General features: G+C 47.0%; 1 protein-coding gene across 3 annotated transcripts in view; it reads left to right on the forward strand.

Annotated features, from left to right (window-relative positions):
- LETM1 (leucine zipper and EF-hand containing transmembrane protein 1) overlaps positions 1 to 16188 on the forward strand; it is a 251235-nt gene that overhangs the window by 81083 nt on the left and 153964 nt on the right. For all 3 annotated transcript variants that reach the window (XM_033950993.1, XM_033951002.1, XM_033950987.1), the window contains exons 3-4: positions 10308 to 10770; positions 13140 to 13283. In XM_033950993.1, coding sequence (XP_033806884.1) covers positions 10417 to 10770; positions 13140 to 13283 — 498 coding nt within the window. In that variant the 5' untranslated portion in view covers positions 10308 to 10416. The remainder of the gene's footprint in view (positions 1 to 10307; positions 10771 to 13139; positions 13284 to 16188) is intronic.

Consider the following 16188-nt stretch of genomic DNA (forward strand, 5'->3'; position numbering starts at 1 on the left):
ATTAACCCATATGAGATTCTGTTAATGTCCCTTCCGGATTCCATATGCTAAGTGTTCATTCCCAACCCACAGTCTGGGTATTGCAGAAATCACAACTTTTATGAGCACATTCCCCAACCCCCTTAGTCTGAGAGTTAGTAAACAATCCCAGTTACAATTTCTGCAAGCAGTCCGTGCAGACTTCTTTTGCAGTAGATCTGCTTCTTTTTATAACCTGAGCCAATCAGAGCCTCAGGCCCCTCCCTGGTGCAATCCAAGATGCACCAGGGAGAAGGCCCGTTTTAGACGATGTAGCAGCTGGTAGGAAGGTGTCATCTATGTTGAGGTAAGGGGGAGGGAGGTCATTTGAAAGCGGGGGAGAGTGGGCATCTCTCCCACTGCGGGGGCGGGGGGCGGTCAGATCGCAGCAGCGTGGTTGCGGCGGGGATTTTAATGCAGCAGGAAATAGTGGGAATCTCTCCTGCTGTGGGGGGGGAGCGGTCAGGTCATGGTGGAGATTTTAGTGCAGCAGGAAAGAGTGAGCATATCCTGCTGTGGGAGGGAGGGGGGTGGCGATCGGTCACAGTGGGGTGGTCATAGTGGGGATTTTAGTGCAGCAGAAGAGAGTGGGCATTACTCCTGCTGCAGAGGTGTCACCGCCTTTTCAGGAGGGGGTTGTTTTCACCACCGCTGTAGGGAAGGGGTGTTGTGATGCAGTGGAGAGAATGGGCATTTCTCCCGCTGCATCGCAACACAGGGCTTTTTAGCAGTCTCTGACACTGAACGGCACACCTGGACCAGTTGCTTTTTTTTTTTTTTTTTCACCAAAAGCAGACACCATTTTTTGAAAATGGCTCGGCATTTTTTAAGAATCCACCAGAGGGCTCATTTCAATGTTGAAGAGCCTATTTGCATGTCATTGTCGGAGAATGCTAGAAACCTCGCTAAAGATAGAGATAATCCCTGTTGATAATCCGCCGCTAAACTGCGTACAGGCTAAGCTGCCAGAAAACAGTTTAGCAACGGCATTAAACTTTTGAGAATATTGCCCTCAGTTGTTTGGAGTAGCCTCCTCCTTTCTGCCTCGGTCACTTTCATTACAGGTTTGAAGTTTTTCAGGTAATTGGCAGATCTGTGGGGAGTTTCTGTGGGTATACACATTACCGAAGGCCTGTCTTGAGGTGCTCGCTGCACACTGCAGGTTAGTGATACATTGTTCCCCAGTGTTTTTCTGAGTTGCCTTTGTGCCTATTTATCACTTGTTAATATTTTTCAGAGCAAACCAATTCATGAATTTCTTCTATTATAGGGATTTGTCCCTGTACCCCCTTGTCATGGATTTATTCAGGTTTGTGCTTGGCTTTGGGACTTAACTGGGATTGTTTACTAACTCAGGCTAAGGGGATGGAACATGTACTCATAAAACTAAACTAAACCTTAAATTTGTATACCGCATCATCTCCACAGAAGTAGAGCTCGACACGGTTTACAGAAATTACAAAAGAAAGGAACTCCAATGGGAAGAAGAAGAGCTTGGTAAAAAGGGGAGAGAGAAGGGATTAAGTGTAGAGGAGAGGGAGGGAGTGGTTACATTTTAGAGAAAAGCCAAGTTTTCAAATGTTTTCTGAAGCGTTGGAGGGAGGTCGCACTCCGGAGAGGGGAAGATAAGCTGTTCCACAGCTCGGTGATCTTGAAGAGGAGGGATGTTCCAAGTTTTCCTGTATGGGATATGCCTTTTAAAGAGGGGAATGATAGTATGAATTTCTGAGAGGATCTGGTGGAGTTGGGATTCGCGGAGAGCCAGGATAGTGGAAACAGGGGAGGAAGGATGCCGTGTAGAGACTTGAAGGTTAGGCAGGCGCATTTGTAGTGGACCCTGAGGAGAACTGGGAGCCAGTGAAGCTTAGATAGAAGCGGGGAGACGTGGTCAAATTTGCTTTTTGCGAAAATTAATTTAGTCGCGGCATTCTGAATCCGCTGGAGTCTGAGAAGACTTTTCTTTATTAGGCTTAGGTAGATGGAGTTGCAGTAATCCAGTCTAGATAGAATAATGGATTGAACAAGGACAGCGAAGTGTTGTTGGTGGAAGCAGGATCTGACTTTCCTTAGCATGTGAAGGTTGAAAAAGCATTTTTTTTACTAAGGAGTTGAGGTGATCGTTGAAGGACAGTGTAGAGTCAATGATGATTCCCAGAACTTTGCTTGAGTGCTCAAGCGGCAGTTTGGTGCCTGAGGATAGTGGGATGAGGGTGGGCAGCTGATCTAATTTTGGGCCTAGCCAAAGAAGTTTTGTTTTGGTCTCATTAAGTTTCATTTGAACGGTGAGAGCCCAGGATTGGAGGTTCGTTATACAAGAAGAGATGTTGTGGATTTCTGCAATACCCGGACTGTGGGTTGGGATTGAACACCTAGCATATGGAATCCTCCAGGAACTAACAGAAAGAAGATTATCAAAGGTATAAACCTAATCTTTCAATACAGAGCCATGCAAAAGTTTTGCATCACCTCCGAGTAATACATTGTTCTACCTTTCTTGCTGTATCACAGCAATATCTCTGATGCCTACTGCTGCATATTATATACTGGTATGTTCAGAATTTTATGCTCTATCACCCTGCACATTTTAAATTGATTACTGCAGAATGTCAAAAAATGTTGATATTTCGTATCAAAATCAGATCAAAATGGTCCAATCAGATCACTCCGTTTTCTACCAATGGCGTTTGTTTTGAGGAACCAATCACAGCGTAACATTCACGTGCATATATGGTGAAGCGGGAAAATCAGTTTTCATAACTAGTGACAGCATAATCGCAACATGGTAAAAGTTAGAAATCCTTCAAAAGAAGAACGTGTGACGGTGGTTTTACCTAATGAAGAAGGCTATTCAAGCCAGCAAATTGCAGCCAGGGTGAAGTGCAATCAAAGTACAGTCATACGCTTGCTCAGTAAGAAAAAAACAGACAGGAAATGTGACTGACAGGGCTTGAAGTGGAAGACCACGCAAATCCACTGTGCGAGAGGACAAGGTTGTTTAGTGGATCTCAGTGCCAGATCGCAAACTCACATCACTAGTATTGTCAGCCAAGTGGCAGGAAATGTGTTTAGTGAACGTATCTGCCTCAACAGTACGTGGGCGGTGCCTGGAGTTTGGCCTACATGGCTGTAGAGCAAGAAGCCATTGGTAACGGTGATGCAAAGAAAGGGACAGGTTGAATGGGCAAGAAAGTACAATATGTGGACTTCAGAGGTGTGGGAAAACATTCTCTTCAGCGATGAGAGTTCTTTTTGTGTGTTAGAAGTGTAACATGTTTGTAAGATGATTTAAGAATGAGGCTTTCAAACCACAGTGTCTGGACTTGACTGTAAAGCATCTGACAAAAATCATGATCTGGGGCTGTATGTCAGCCAATGTCATTGGACGCTTTCAGGTGATTGATGGCATGATGAATGGTGCCAAATATCTCTCCACTTTGCAAAATATAATGGTTCCGTCTGCAAGGAGTCTCTTCCAGGGTTACTTCCACTTCCAGGATGACAATGCACCCTGTCATCGGGCAAAGATGGTAACAAAGTAGATAACATCGAGCCATATTCAGTGACTGGAATGGCCAAGACAGTCACCAGATCTCAATCCAATTGAAAACTTGTGGAATAATCTTGCTGTCAAGGTGTTCAGAAAACATCCAAAAACAAAAGTCGAGTTGATTGAAGCAGATGAACTTTGAAAATTGGTTCACTCCATGCCTCAACGCTGCAAGCTTGTTATCAAGAAAAAAGGCTGGCCCATACATTATTAGAATAGCACAAAACAACCAGCCCTTTTCAGGGCTATCTCCTTTTGAAGGGGGTAACAGTTAAAATACAAATAAACTTAGTATGCACTGAAATAGCTAATCCATTTATGAAATATCGACATTTTTTTTGCCATTTCGCAGTTTATGCATTATAAGACTTAAATCTGAAGTCCTAAATCAATTTAAAATGCGCAGGGTGATAGAGCATAAAATTCTGAACCTGTCCGTATATAATATGCAGCAGTAGGTGTAAGAAATATTGCTGTGATCCAGCAAGAAAGACGGAACAATGTATTACTCGAAGGTGATGCAAAACTTTTGCATGGCTCTGTATATGCCTGCTGTCCTCTGAGAACACCTGCTACAGGTAAGCATCTATGCTTTCTCCTTTTTTTATGATGGGTCACTACTTTAATTGTCAACCTGTGCTGTAGAACTGTTAGGTCTCAAATTATGTATAATAATTCTTGCTTATCCCACATAAATCAACAGTATCATATATTATCCCAGGACAAGCAGGCAGCATATTCTTAACACATGGGTGACGTCACCGACGGAGCCCTCGGTACGGACCTTTTTAACTAGAAGTTTCTAGTTGGCCGCACCACGCGTGCGCGAGTGCCTTCCCGCCCGACGGAGGAGTGCGTGGTCCCCAGTTTCTTCGTTTCCGCGGAGCGAAGAAGACGCGTGTGTTTTTTCAACGGCCGTTGAAACCACTTTTTTGCCTTCCCGCTCGCGCTTTTTTCCTTAATTTTTCTCCTTTACCTTCGGGTTTATTTTTCTTTGATTTGCAAAAAAAAAAAAAAAAAAAACTTTGCTTTTTCGCCTTTTTTCTTTCGTTTTTGCCCCGGCGGGGCCTGTTGCCAATATACAGGCCTCGGGCTTCGATTTTGCGGAGGCTATCTTCCCCTTCATGCCCCCGCAGGTCGGTTTTAAGAAGTGCCAGCGGTGTGCACGCCCGATCTCCATAACTGACCCACACAATTGGTGTTTGCAGTGTCTGGGTCCGGAGCATCGGGCGGACTCCTGCACCCGCTGTGCCACTCTTCAAAAGAGAACCCTTAAAAACCGAAGAATTCAACAAACTCTTCTCTTCGGCACCGAGTCGGCGATGGACTCCTCACCTTCAACGGCGGTACCTCAAAAATCGGCACCGTCGACCTCGACACCGACCGACCCCACATCGGCGTCGCTGGCGCCAGGTAAGCCGGCTAAGAAGCCTTCCTCTTCCCTCGAGCGCCCTCCAGCTACGGTGGCGACACCGTCCCTACCGGCATCGCACCGGTCCCGCAAACGCTCCGCCCCGATCTCGGTGAGTGCCTCGTCATCGGCCTCCTCATCGCCGGGGCGTGGAGCGGCATCCAAGGAACCGAAGAAAAAGAAAGCGGTTCCGATGCCACCCCTAGATGACCGTATCTCGGCCATCTTAAAGGCTCAACTCCAGGAGCAGTTGAAGAAACAACTTGAACAACTGTTGCCCACTATCCTGGCGCCGCTCCTTCCGGTACCAGACCGGCCCGAGCCCCTTACCGAGCCCCCGGTGTCCACCCCTTCGGTACCGGTGAACACCTCCATGCCGATCCTTTCGGCCCAACAACTTCATGGCGATCCGGTGATTCATTCTCAGGCCACACTGGATCCTTCTCGGCACCAGGCGGTACGGCATTCTTCTCGGGACCGAGATCGACGCCGGTCGTCCTCCCCTGGTACCGTTTCGGTGCGCTCTGGAAAGTCTTTGTCCAAGACTCGCCATACCGCGCCCTCCACCCCGGTGTCTCGACATGCACCAGAGGTCAGGGACCCTGACTTATGGGAGGAAACTCCTCTCGGTACCGAGGAGGATCCCTCCTCATCTGATGAGGAACCATCGGCACCCGATGCCACATCTAAACCAGAGCAGTCCTCATTTTCTAAATTTCTAAGAGAAATGTCTGCTGCCCTGTCCCTTCCACTAGAATCTGACTCAAAGAAGTCTCAAGCCTTTTTAGAGGCTTTAGACTTCGAGCAGCCTCCTAAGGAGTTCCTCAAGCTTCCCGTGCATGACATCCTGCGGGAAACATTTTACAAAAACTTGGAAAGTCCCCTCACGGTACCGGGAGCCCCCCGTAAGCTGGACAACCTTTACCGTGTCATCCCTATTCCTGGATTCGACAAATCTCAATTGCCCCATGAGTCCCTTTTGGTTGAATCCACCTTAAAAAAGACTCAGGGCTCCAGTGTCTATGCCTCTACCCCTCCTGGCAGAGAAGGTAAGACCATGGACAAGTTTGGCAAGAGGCTTTACCAGAATGCCATGCTTGCAAACAGGGCAAACAACTATTCCTTCCATTTTTCCTTCTATCTGAAACATTTGGTCCAGCAACTGTCTGCCCTCCAGAAGTACCTCCCTGAGCGCAAGGTCCCGCTATTCCAACAACACATCTCTGGCCTTCTCCAAATGCGCAAGTATATGGTCCGCTCGATATACGACTCCTTCGAGCTCACCTCTCGGGCCTCTGCCATGGCCGTAGCCATGCGTCGTTTGGCCTGGCTCAGAGTCTCCGACCTGGACATCAACCACCAGGATCGTTTGGCCAACGCCCCCTGTCTCGGGGATGAACTTTTTGGAGAGTCGCTGGATTCCACCACCCAGAAACTCTCTGCCCATGAGACCAGGTGGGACACCCTGATCAAGCCGAAAAAGAAGGCTCCGCCTGCCCGACCCTATCGGCCTCAAACATCTTATCAACGGAGGTTCTCAGCCAGACCACTCAACCCGCCTCCCCAGCAATCTCGGCGACCCCGTCAACAGCAACATCATGCCCAGGCTCGATCTCAGGCCACTCAACCCTCTAAGCCTCCTCAGCCTGCTAAACAATCTCAGCCCTTTTGACTCTTCTCTCCAGGGCATAGCCAGTCATCCACCCTTGCTACCTCTTCCACAGCCCATCGGGGGTCGTCTCACCATTTTCTCCAGCCGTTGGGAAGTCATCACGTCGGACCAGTGGGTCCTCAACATCATCCGCCACGGCTACTCTCTCAACTTCCAGACTCTGCCTCCGGACAACCTTCCCGTAGAGTCTGCTTCACACTCATCTCAAACCCCCCTCCTCCTGAGGGAGGTTCAATCCCTCCTCCTTCTCAATGCCATCGAAGAAGTACCTCCAGATCAAAGGGGTCAGGGATTCTACTCCCGCTACTTCCTGGTTCCCAAAAAGACGGGAGACCTCCGTCCCATTCTCGATCTAAGGGACCTCAACAAGTGTCTGGTCAAGGAGAAATTCAGAATGCTCTCCCTTGCCACGCTTTACCCTCTTCTTTCTCAACACGACTGGCTATGTTCCCTGGACCTCAAAGAGGCCTACACTCACATCTCCATCAATCAGAATTCTCGCCGCTACCTGCGGTTCCAGGTACTGCACCGCCACTATCAGTACAAGGTGCTACCGTTCAGCCTCGCTTCCTCACCCAGGGTCTTCACCAAGTGCCTTATAGTGGTAGCGGCCTTCCTCAGGTCTCACAACCTCCAGGTGTTCCCCTACTTGGACGATTGGTTGGTGAAAGCACCTTCATCTCAACTCGTGCTACAAGCCACTCATCACACCATCTCTCTCCTCCACCTCCTGGGGTTCGAGATCAACTACCCCAAGTCGCACCTGCTTCCCACCCAGCGACTTCAATTCATTGGAGCAGTTCTGGACACCACGCTAATGAGGGCCTTTCTCCCCTCCGATCGCCAGCGGACCCTGCTCCATCTCTGCCGTCAGGTACTCATGCACCCCTCCATTCCTGCCCAACAGATGATGGTCCTACTGGGTCACATGGCCTCGACGGTGCATGTCCTTCCTCTGGCACGTCTCCACCTTCGTACGCCTCAGTGGACTCTCGCCAACCAATGGTCACAGACTACGGATCCTCTTTCTCATCCCATCTCTGTGACATCATCTCTTCAGCAATCTCTCCAATGGTGGTTGAACTCCTCAAATCTTTCCAGGGGTCTACTTTTTCATCCGCCCCCCCCACTCTATGATCATCACCACAGATGCGTCCCCCTACGCGTGGGGAGCTCACCTAGGAGATCTACGCATCCAGGGACTTTGGACCCCACAGGAGCGTCGTCATCACATCAATTTCCTGGAACTCAGAGCCATGTTCTACGCCCTCAAGGCTTTCCAACATCTTCTCTGCCCTCAAGTCCTCCTCCTGTGCACAGACAATCAAGTCGCCATGTACTACATAAACAAGCAAGGCGGCACCGGATCTCGCCCCCTTTGTTTGGAGGCTCTGCGCATCTGGACCTGGGCCAAGGACCGCAATCTCTTTCTCAGGGCGGTCTATATCCAGGGCGAACAGAACTCTCTGGCCGACAATCTCAGCCGCATCCTTCAACCTCACGAGTGGACGTTGGACCCTCCGACTCTGCTCTCCATCTTTGCTCGATGGGGCACTCCGCAGGTGGACCTCTTTGCAGCACCTCACAATCATCAGCTGCCCAAATTCTGCTCCAGACTCTTCTCTCCTCACCGTCTGGCCCCGGATGCATTCCTGCTCGATTGGAGGGATCGGTTCCTGTATGCCTTCCCTCCACTTCCTCTGATGTTGCGGACCTTGTCCAAACTCCGCAAGGACCACGCCACCATGATTCTTATCGCACCTCGGTGGCCTCGCCAACACTGGTTCACACTCCTGCTCCAACTCAGCTCCAGGGAACCCATTCTACTTCCTGTGTTTCCTACTCTACTTACGCAACAGCATCAGTCTCTACTACATCCCAATCTGTCTTCGCTCCACCTGACAGCTTGGTTTCTCTCGGGCTGACCTCTCCGGAGAATCTATCTCAACCGGTCCGCCTCATTTTGGACGCCTCCAGGAAACCGACCACTCTCCAATGTTACCATCAGAAGTGGACCAGATTTTCCTCCTGGTGTCTCCGGCATCATCAGGAACCCACCTCCTTAGCGGTGGAAACTGTCTTGGAATATTTGCTCTCACTGTCCAATGCTGGCCTCAAAACTACCTCCATCAGAGTCCACCTCAGTGCCATCACTGCGTTTCATGAGCCTATTCTCGGAAAACCCCTCACGGCTCATCCTCTGATCTCCAGATTTATGAGAGGACTCTTCAATATCAAACCGCCTCTCAAGCCTCCTCCTGTCGTCTGGGACCTGAATGTGGTTCTCTCAGCTCTCATGAAACCTCCGTTTGAGCCTCTTGCCACAACTTCGCTCAGGCTTCTTACCTGGAAGGTGCTTTTCCTCATTGCCATCACCTCTGCCAGGAGGGTTAGCGAACTGCATGCACTGGTTGCCGACCCACCTTTCACTGTTTTTCACCATGACAAGGTTGTTCTGCGTACCCACCCTAAATTCCTTCCCAAGGTGGTCTCAGCTTTTCACCTCAACCAGTCCATTGTGCTGCCCGTCTTCTTCCCTAAGCCTCACTCGCATCCTGGGGAACAGGCGTTGCACACGCTGGATTGTAAGCGTGCCCTTGCTTACTATCTTGATCGTACCAGAGCTCACCGAACATCCCCTCAGCTCTTTTTGTCTTTCGACCCCAACCGTTTGGGTCGTCCTGTCTCCAAACGGACACTTTCAAATTGGCTTGCTGCCTGTATTGCTTTCTGCTACGCTCGGGCCGGTCTCTCACTGGAAGGAACTGTCACGGCCCACAGAGTCCGAGCTATGGCTGCTTCCGTAGCTTTCCTCCGCTCCACGCCCATCGAGGAAATCTGCAAGGCGGCCACTTGGTCCTCAGTTCACACATTCACTACCCACTACTGTCTGGATGCGTTCTCCAGACGGGATGGACACTTCGGCCAATCTGTGTTACAAAATTTATTTTCCTAATGGCCAACCATCCCACCTCCCTCTTTGTTAGCTTGGAGGTCACCCATGTGTTAAGAATATGCTGCCTGCTTGTCCTGGGATAAAGCACAGTTACTTACCATAACAGGTGTTATCCAGGGACAGCAGGCAGATATTCTTACGTCCCACCCACCTCCCCGGGTTGGCTTCTTAGCTGGCTTATACTAACTGGGGACCACGCACTCCTCCGTCGGGCGGGAAGGCACTCGCGCACGCGCGGTGCGGCCAACTAGAAACTTCTAGTTAAAAAGGTCCGTACCGAGGGCTCCGTCGGTGACGTCACCCATGTGTTAAGAATATCTGCCTGCTGTCCCTGGATAACACCTGTTACGGTAAGTAACTGTGCTTTTTATAAAACAAACTTATTTAAATGTAATTTTGCAAAGTCTTTAGAAGTGCCAGTTGTTAGCCAAGTGTTTCTATGGCTAAGTAACAATGTCGGCTTTAAATTAAAGCAGGTCTGATGAGGAGGCCAGTTCCAACATTGTTGCTTAGCCATAGAAAACACTTGGCTAACAACTGGCACTTCTGAAGACTTTGCAAAATGACACTTAAACAAGTTTGTTTTATAAAATATATGATACTGTTGATTTATATGGGATATGTGTTCAGTGGACAGCATTTGAGACGTATTGGCTACATAAACATTACTCCTTATCCTTGATGTCATTTCTTTCTTCATTAGGAATGTCCATTTCAGATGCTTCGCTCCTGTCCAACATGCTTACGTTTCCTCCAAGAAAGGGGGTCACTACAGTTCCTGGACTAACAAATCTGAAAGAACATACTTAAGAATGTTACTATCTCCTCCTGAATTAAGCACTCCTTTTGCTAGCCTGGGCATTCTGAGACCGCAGTACTGTCCAGTACGATTTTTGCATTCTTCATATCCACTTTATGATGATTCTGTGGTAGAAAAATCACTGAAATCTTTGAAAGATAAAAATAAGAAGTTAGAGGAAGGAGGCCCTGTATATAGTCCACCAGTGGAAGAAGTAGTGAAAAAGTCTCTTGGACAAAAAGTTATGGATGAACTGAAGCATTATTATCATGGCTTTCGGTTACTTTGGATTGATACAAAGATAGCAGCAAGAATGCTTTGGCAAATTCTTAATGGACACAATTTGTCTCGAAGAGAACGAAGACAGGTAATGTAGTAGTGCATGTTTGTTGTAGTCCATCTGCATTTTGTCTCTTCTTTTTTGATATAGTTAATCAGTGTTCTTCAACCGCTGGTCCGCAGACCGGTTCATGGTCCGCAGAAATTTCCTACAGGTGTGCAGGGCCGGCACGTGCATTGGGCCTGAGACAGTGTTCTTCAGCCGCCATTCCTTGGTGCGATCGATGCGGCATTATCTTCGGTCCGGCTCCATTTCCTCAGTGCTGCAATGCACAAAGCCGTGGGCAGCGGCTCCTAAGCGCGTCCTGCACCTGAACCGGAAGCCTTCTTTCTGACGTTGCAATGTCAGAGGGAAGGCTTTCCGATGAGGCGTGGGACACGTGAGAAGCTGCTGCCCGTGTCTTTGTGCACTGCGTCAGTGAAGAAGAGGGAGCCGGGTCGAAGATAACGCCAGGGGCGGCATAAAATGGCCAGGCGGGAGCAAGCCTGAAGGTAAGGCACAGCATGGAGGGAGGGAAACAACAAAGATAGCGGGGAATGATTTTAGTTTTAAATTTAGTGATTGAGTTGTGTCAATTTTGAGAATTTACATCTGCTGTCTGTATTTTGCACTGTTCAGGAAGAAATGCATTTGTTTCTTTTTCTCTGGGGTTGTACTGCATGCAGAGTCTTGAATCTTAGGGTTTCGTTTGTATATATTAGTACTTTTAGTTTTTGTCCTGTATTTGCATGGGGCTATCTGTTTTCTGGTAGAAATGAATGTTGAGAAGCATACAGTGTGCTTTGTGGTTAACCATTATGTATTGTTAATAAGAATATATGAAATATGAATGGAAAAAATGGTGTTACAATTAGTACTATTATGGGGACGGGGTCTGGGACAGAGATGGGCAGGGTCTGGCCCATGACTTCACCCAGTGTTCTTCAACCATCAGTCCACAAAATAATTACTGTGATACTTTGGAATCCGAACTTAATCCGTTCCAGAACTCCGTTTGAGTTCCAAGACAATTTTTCCCATTGAAAATAATAGAAACTTGATTAATCCGTTCCTGGGTCCCACAAACTCAAATTTTAACAGGAAATACACTGGATTTTAAGGTAAAATATTAAGCAGCTTTCAGATTCTGGGGCACAAACACACACATACAATGTGCAGGGTGTTTGGATTCCAAATCTCCAACTAAAACAGCTGTGCTAATTCTTTCCTCCTAAGCAGAAACCCTTAGAGATACTTTCTTGGTATAAGAGGTTATTGCATGCCCTGGAGGGCAGGTTCTGGCTACAGAATCACTTCCTGCTTCACCAAGGTGATGCTTTTTACCTCTCTCCTTAAGTACAGCATAGAGGTTTCCAGACTGGAGGTGGGACTTCTTTTCTATGTTGCTGAAGGTTTTCCTCAGTGTTTGTCTCTATCTGCCTCACACTCTTTAAACCAGCAGTATCAAGCCCTGGCCTTCACTCAGTTAGGTGTTCAGGATTTCCACAATAAATAGGCATGATATCTATTTGCATAAAATGGAGGCAGTGCATGCAGATAGATCTCATGCATATTCGTTAGAGAAATCCTGGAAACCTGACTGGGTGTAGCCTTTGAGGACTGTGGCTAGACACTCCTGCTTTAAGCAAACTAATAACTAATTTATGCTTTGTTTTATTGAAGTAGATTTTACCAAGAAACCCATGAATTTTCTCTCATTACATGCTTTGTCTCCAAATATCCCAGCACAGTAATGCTTGCTTACTCATAGACTTGATGCTAAAAACATTACACAGATCGGGATGGTGCAGATAAAGTACAGAAGGAGGGACTTTTCTTGAAACAGCCTAAGGGCGAAACATGTCGAAATGACAGGTCCTTCCCGATGTGAACAAGAGAATAACATTAAGAAACAAATAAGTGTTTAATGCTAAAAGTTTAAAGTTTTTCAACTTTTATAAGTGATAAGTTATAGATAGAGCACATAGCACTTTAAAGTTTAAGAAAAACAAAGAAAAAATATGAGGCTAGTGAGGAAGCCATGGCCACAAATATATTGGTAGCCATATAAAACATTTGGCTAACCATTGGCATATCTGAAGCCCTAAAAGAAAGAATAAAGGAGTTTAAGATTTCATTTGGATATTGAATGTTGTGTATGCTTACTCATAGAGGCATCCTCTGCTCTGAGCACTTCCTCAGAAGAGGAAAAGAATCAGAGTGCAGTGGTTAGTTTGGTGGGAGGATTGCATAAGTTTTGTGGTCTTTGTCTTATTTTCTATTTTCCTGTGTGCCTTTTGGAGTTGTGTTTTTCTAATTTGGAATTCGTTACATCAAAGTATAGCCATTGTAAATTATATAAAACATTTTATTGTTACTATCGTTTTCTTCAGGTGTTTGTTTTTATTTTCTTTCAGTTCCTTCGAATATGTGCTGATCTCTTTCGCCTTGTACCTTTCCTTGTCTTCATCATTGTTCCATTTATGGAGTTCCTTCTTCCAGTTGTACTTAAATTATTTCCCAATATGCTTCCTTCAACATTTGAAACAACATCTAAAAAGGTAAGTTTAAAGTACTCAGAATAGCACAATATTGTTTACTAAATAAAAAAATTGAAAAGAGGAAAGCATGCTGAGGATCACTTTGTATAGGTTATCTAAATTGTGAAACAGATGTTTAGGTTCATGCGAAGGCATGCATGTTTGGCATGAAGCATAACAGGAATAACTATAGGAATGTTTGAAAAAAGAGTGGTATTACTAGACTTTATGCCTACATAGATTTTATGCCTACATAAATACTGCTTTGTGTGCACGTAAGTGACAATTTTGCTACTTAATGGGGGTAATTTTATGCGTATGCTTGTGTGTAGGCAAAGTTAGATGCCTGTTTTGAGGCTAAGACCTTGGTTACCTATTTGTCTTTATAAAATAACCTCACAAAACATGGCTAAAATGCAGCTGTATACATTTATAGAATACACTAGTTTTTTAGCCAGTTACATTATCGGGTGCTAGAATAGATGTGTAGACTTAAGCATTTCTTTCTTTCTCTTTCTTTCTGTATGTCTGTCTTTCTTTCTCTCTCCCTGCCCCCTTTCTTTCTTTATGTCTGTCTTTATTTCTGTCTCTCTCCCTGTCTGTCTGTCTTTCCTGCCCACTGTCTGTCTATATTTATTTATTTCTGTCTCTCCTCCCTGTCCAGTAGGAATCCTTCCCTGCTCCCCCTGTCCAGCAGTAGCCCTTCTCCCTTCCCTTGACCTCCCCCCTGTCCAGCAGTAGCCCTTCCCTGCTCCCCCTGTCCAGCAGTAGCCCTTCTCCCTTCCTTTTACCTCCCCCCTGTGCAACAGCAGCATTTCTCTTCCCCCCTTCCCTGGTCTTTCTTCTCCTGCATTCCCTCTGTCTCCCCAAAAGAGTGCTGCTGCTGCATCCCCCCCCCGCGGTCTCACACAGCCGTCGGCAGCATTTCTCCCCCCCCCCCACGGTCTCACACAGTCATCATCAGCGTTTCTCATTTCCCCCCCTGGGTTTCACACAGCCGTCGGCAGTGCAGCATTCACAACTCGCTGCTCCTGCGTGTTGTCCTTCATCGCTGCCGGGTCCCACCTACTTTCTGTTTCCGTGAAGGCAGGACCCGGCAGCGAGGAAGGCCCGAAGCAAGCAGGAGCAGCGAGTTGAAGCCTCCCTCCCTGCCCTATCTTCCTTCAATGCCGCCCTAGCCAGGAAGCGACTAAGGCCATGCTCCGGGGGTTCTAACACTGTTCTTGCTGGCTTCGCTTCTTCTCCCTCCCCTCATCTCCGGTTTCGGAGGAACAGGGTCGGGAAGCCGGCAAACACAGCGTAGTCAGAAATCAGCTGGCGTCGGAGATCAGGAAATCAGCTGAGGCGAACACTGCGCGGGCACAGCGCCACAGATCATGGACCCACCAACTTCGAAGTGCGCATGCGCACTAAGGGAATTATTATAGCGGATGCATGCACTGAAGGACAATCCAGATCATACCCAGATTTTATCTCTTTTAAATCTATGTGCTTCTGCATATATGTATTTATTTCTAAAATCACTTTTATATATTTGTGCTGCTTTTTACATATAAATAACGCTTTTTCTGTGAAGGATATTGTTTTGCTCATGAGCGTGATGTCATTTGACAGAGCCCTAGTGCGGGCACTGCCCAGCCCATTCTGACTTTTAAGAAGCTTTGGCAGCACTGCATCATGTGTTCATGCATGCCTTCCTGCTCGACATGCAAATGCTTGACTTTCAGTCTCAGTTTTTCCATGGAGCAGGGAGGTTGCATCTGAAAGATTTTGTTCTTTAGTGCCATCTCAAGCAAGTTATTTCTCCTGTTTTCCTCATTGTTCTTGTGGCCAGTTTTAAGTTTTTCTTTTTTGGCTCCTGAGGTCTTCTTAGGCCTGAGTATTAGCCAGGTAACATAAGAATACGAAAGCTGCCATACAGGCATAGACCGAAGGTCCATCAAGACCAGTATCCTGTTTCCAGCAGTGGCCAACCCAGGTCACAAGTACCTGGCAAGATCCCAAAGATTAAAACAGATTTTATGCTACTTATCCCAGGAATCGGTAATGGATTTCCCCAAGTCCATCTTAATAATGGCTTATGGACATATTGTTTTAGGAAGTTATCCAAACCTTTTTAAACACCTTCAACCATTGTACCCATGCTCTCTAATTGGACAGTAGATTGCTTCCTTTTATTATCTCCTTACAGATCAGAGTCTAGAAGGGCATAACAATGCTCGTAATGTAAAAGCCATTGTATTGCTGGTGGCCCATCTTAAACTGATTTTCATTAGGAGATTTGCAACATTGTGAAGTTCATTTCACACATTTTACATTTTACTGTTGCCTATATGTTTAGAGAGAGAGAGAGGGAGGGAAAGACTCCTGATGTAGCAGTAAGTTTGGTTGTTTTGTTCTCCACAGTCTATTGAGGGATAGAATCCAACTCCAGCCCCCTACTTCAGGGCCTATTTCCCTAAAAATCAAAAACACTAAATATGATAGATGTTGTTCTTTACAAAAACACATTTTACAGTCTATTGAATCTTGTTTTATCCCTTTTTTAATTGGTAGGTACTAGTGCTGCCTGATTTCCGATTCGAATCGATTCGTTAAAAAAAAAAATCGGTTTCACCAGTCGTTTACCAACTCTTCTCCTGTCCTTCAGGTCTCCTGAAGCAGGAGCAGCAGCGCTGCCTCTTGCTGGCCATCCGCTGCCATTCCTGCTTTAGGGGTCAAGGGAGGAGGGTCAGTTGGGAAGTGCTGCCTAGGCCTTTGTAGCGTCCTCTGGCTTCCCCTTGGTCTCCTGGTCTTACCTTCAGCTAATTAGGGCACCTTGAAGAGGATCGCTGTAGCTGTAGCAATCCTAAGAGGCTGCCGTCGTCTGCAGCACATTCCCTGTGCCACGGTCAGGACCACGGCAAGGGAACGTGCTGTGGAGGAC

This window comes from Geotrypetes seraphini, chromosome 1, assembly GCF_902459505.1.
Source record: "Geotrypetes seraphini chromosome 1, aGeoSer1.1, whole genome shotgun sequence".
Classification (NCBI taxonomy): Eukaryota; Metazoa; Chordata; class Amphibia; order Gymnophiona; family Dermophiidae; genus Geotrypetes; species Geotrypetes seraphini.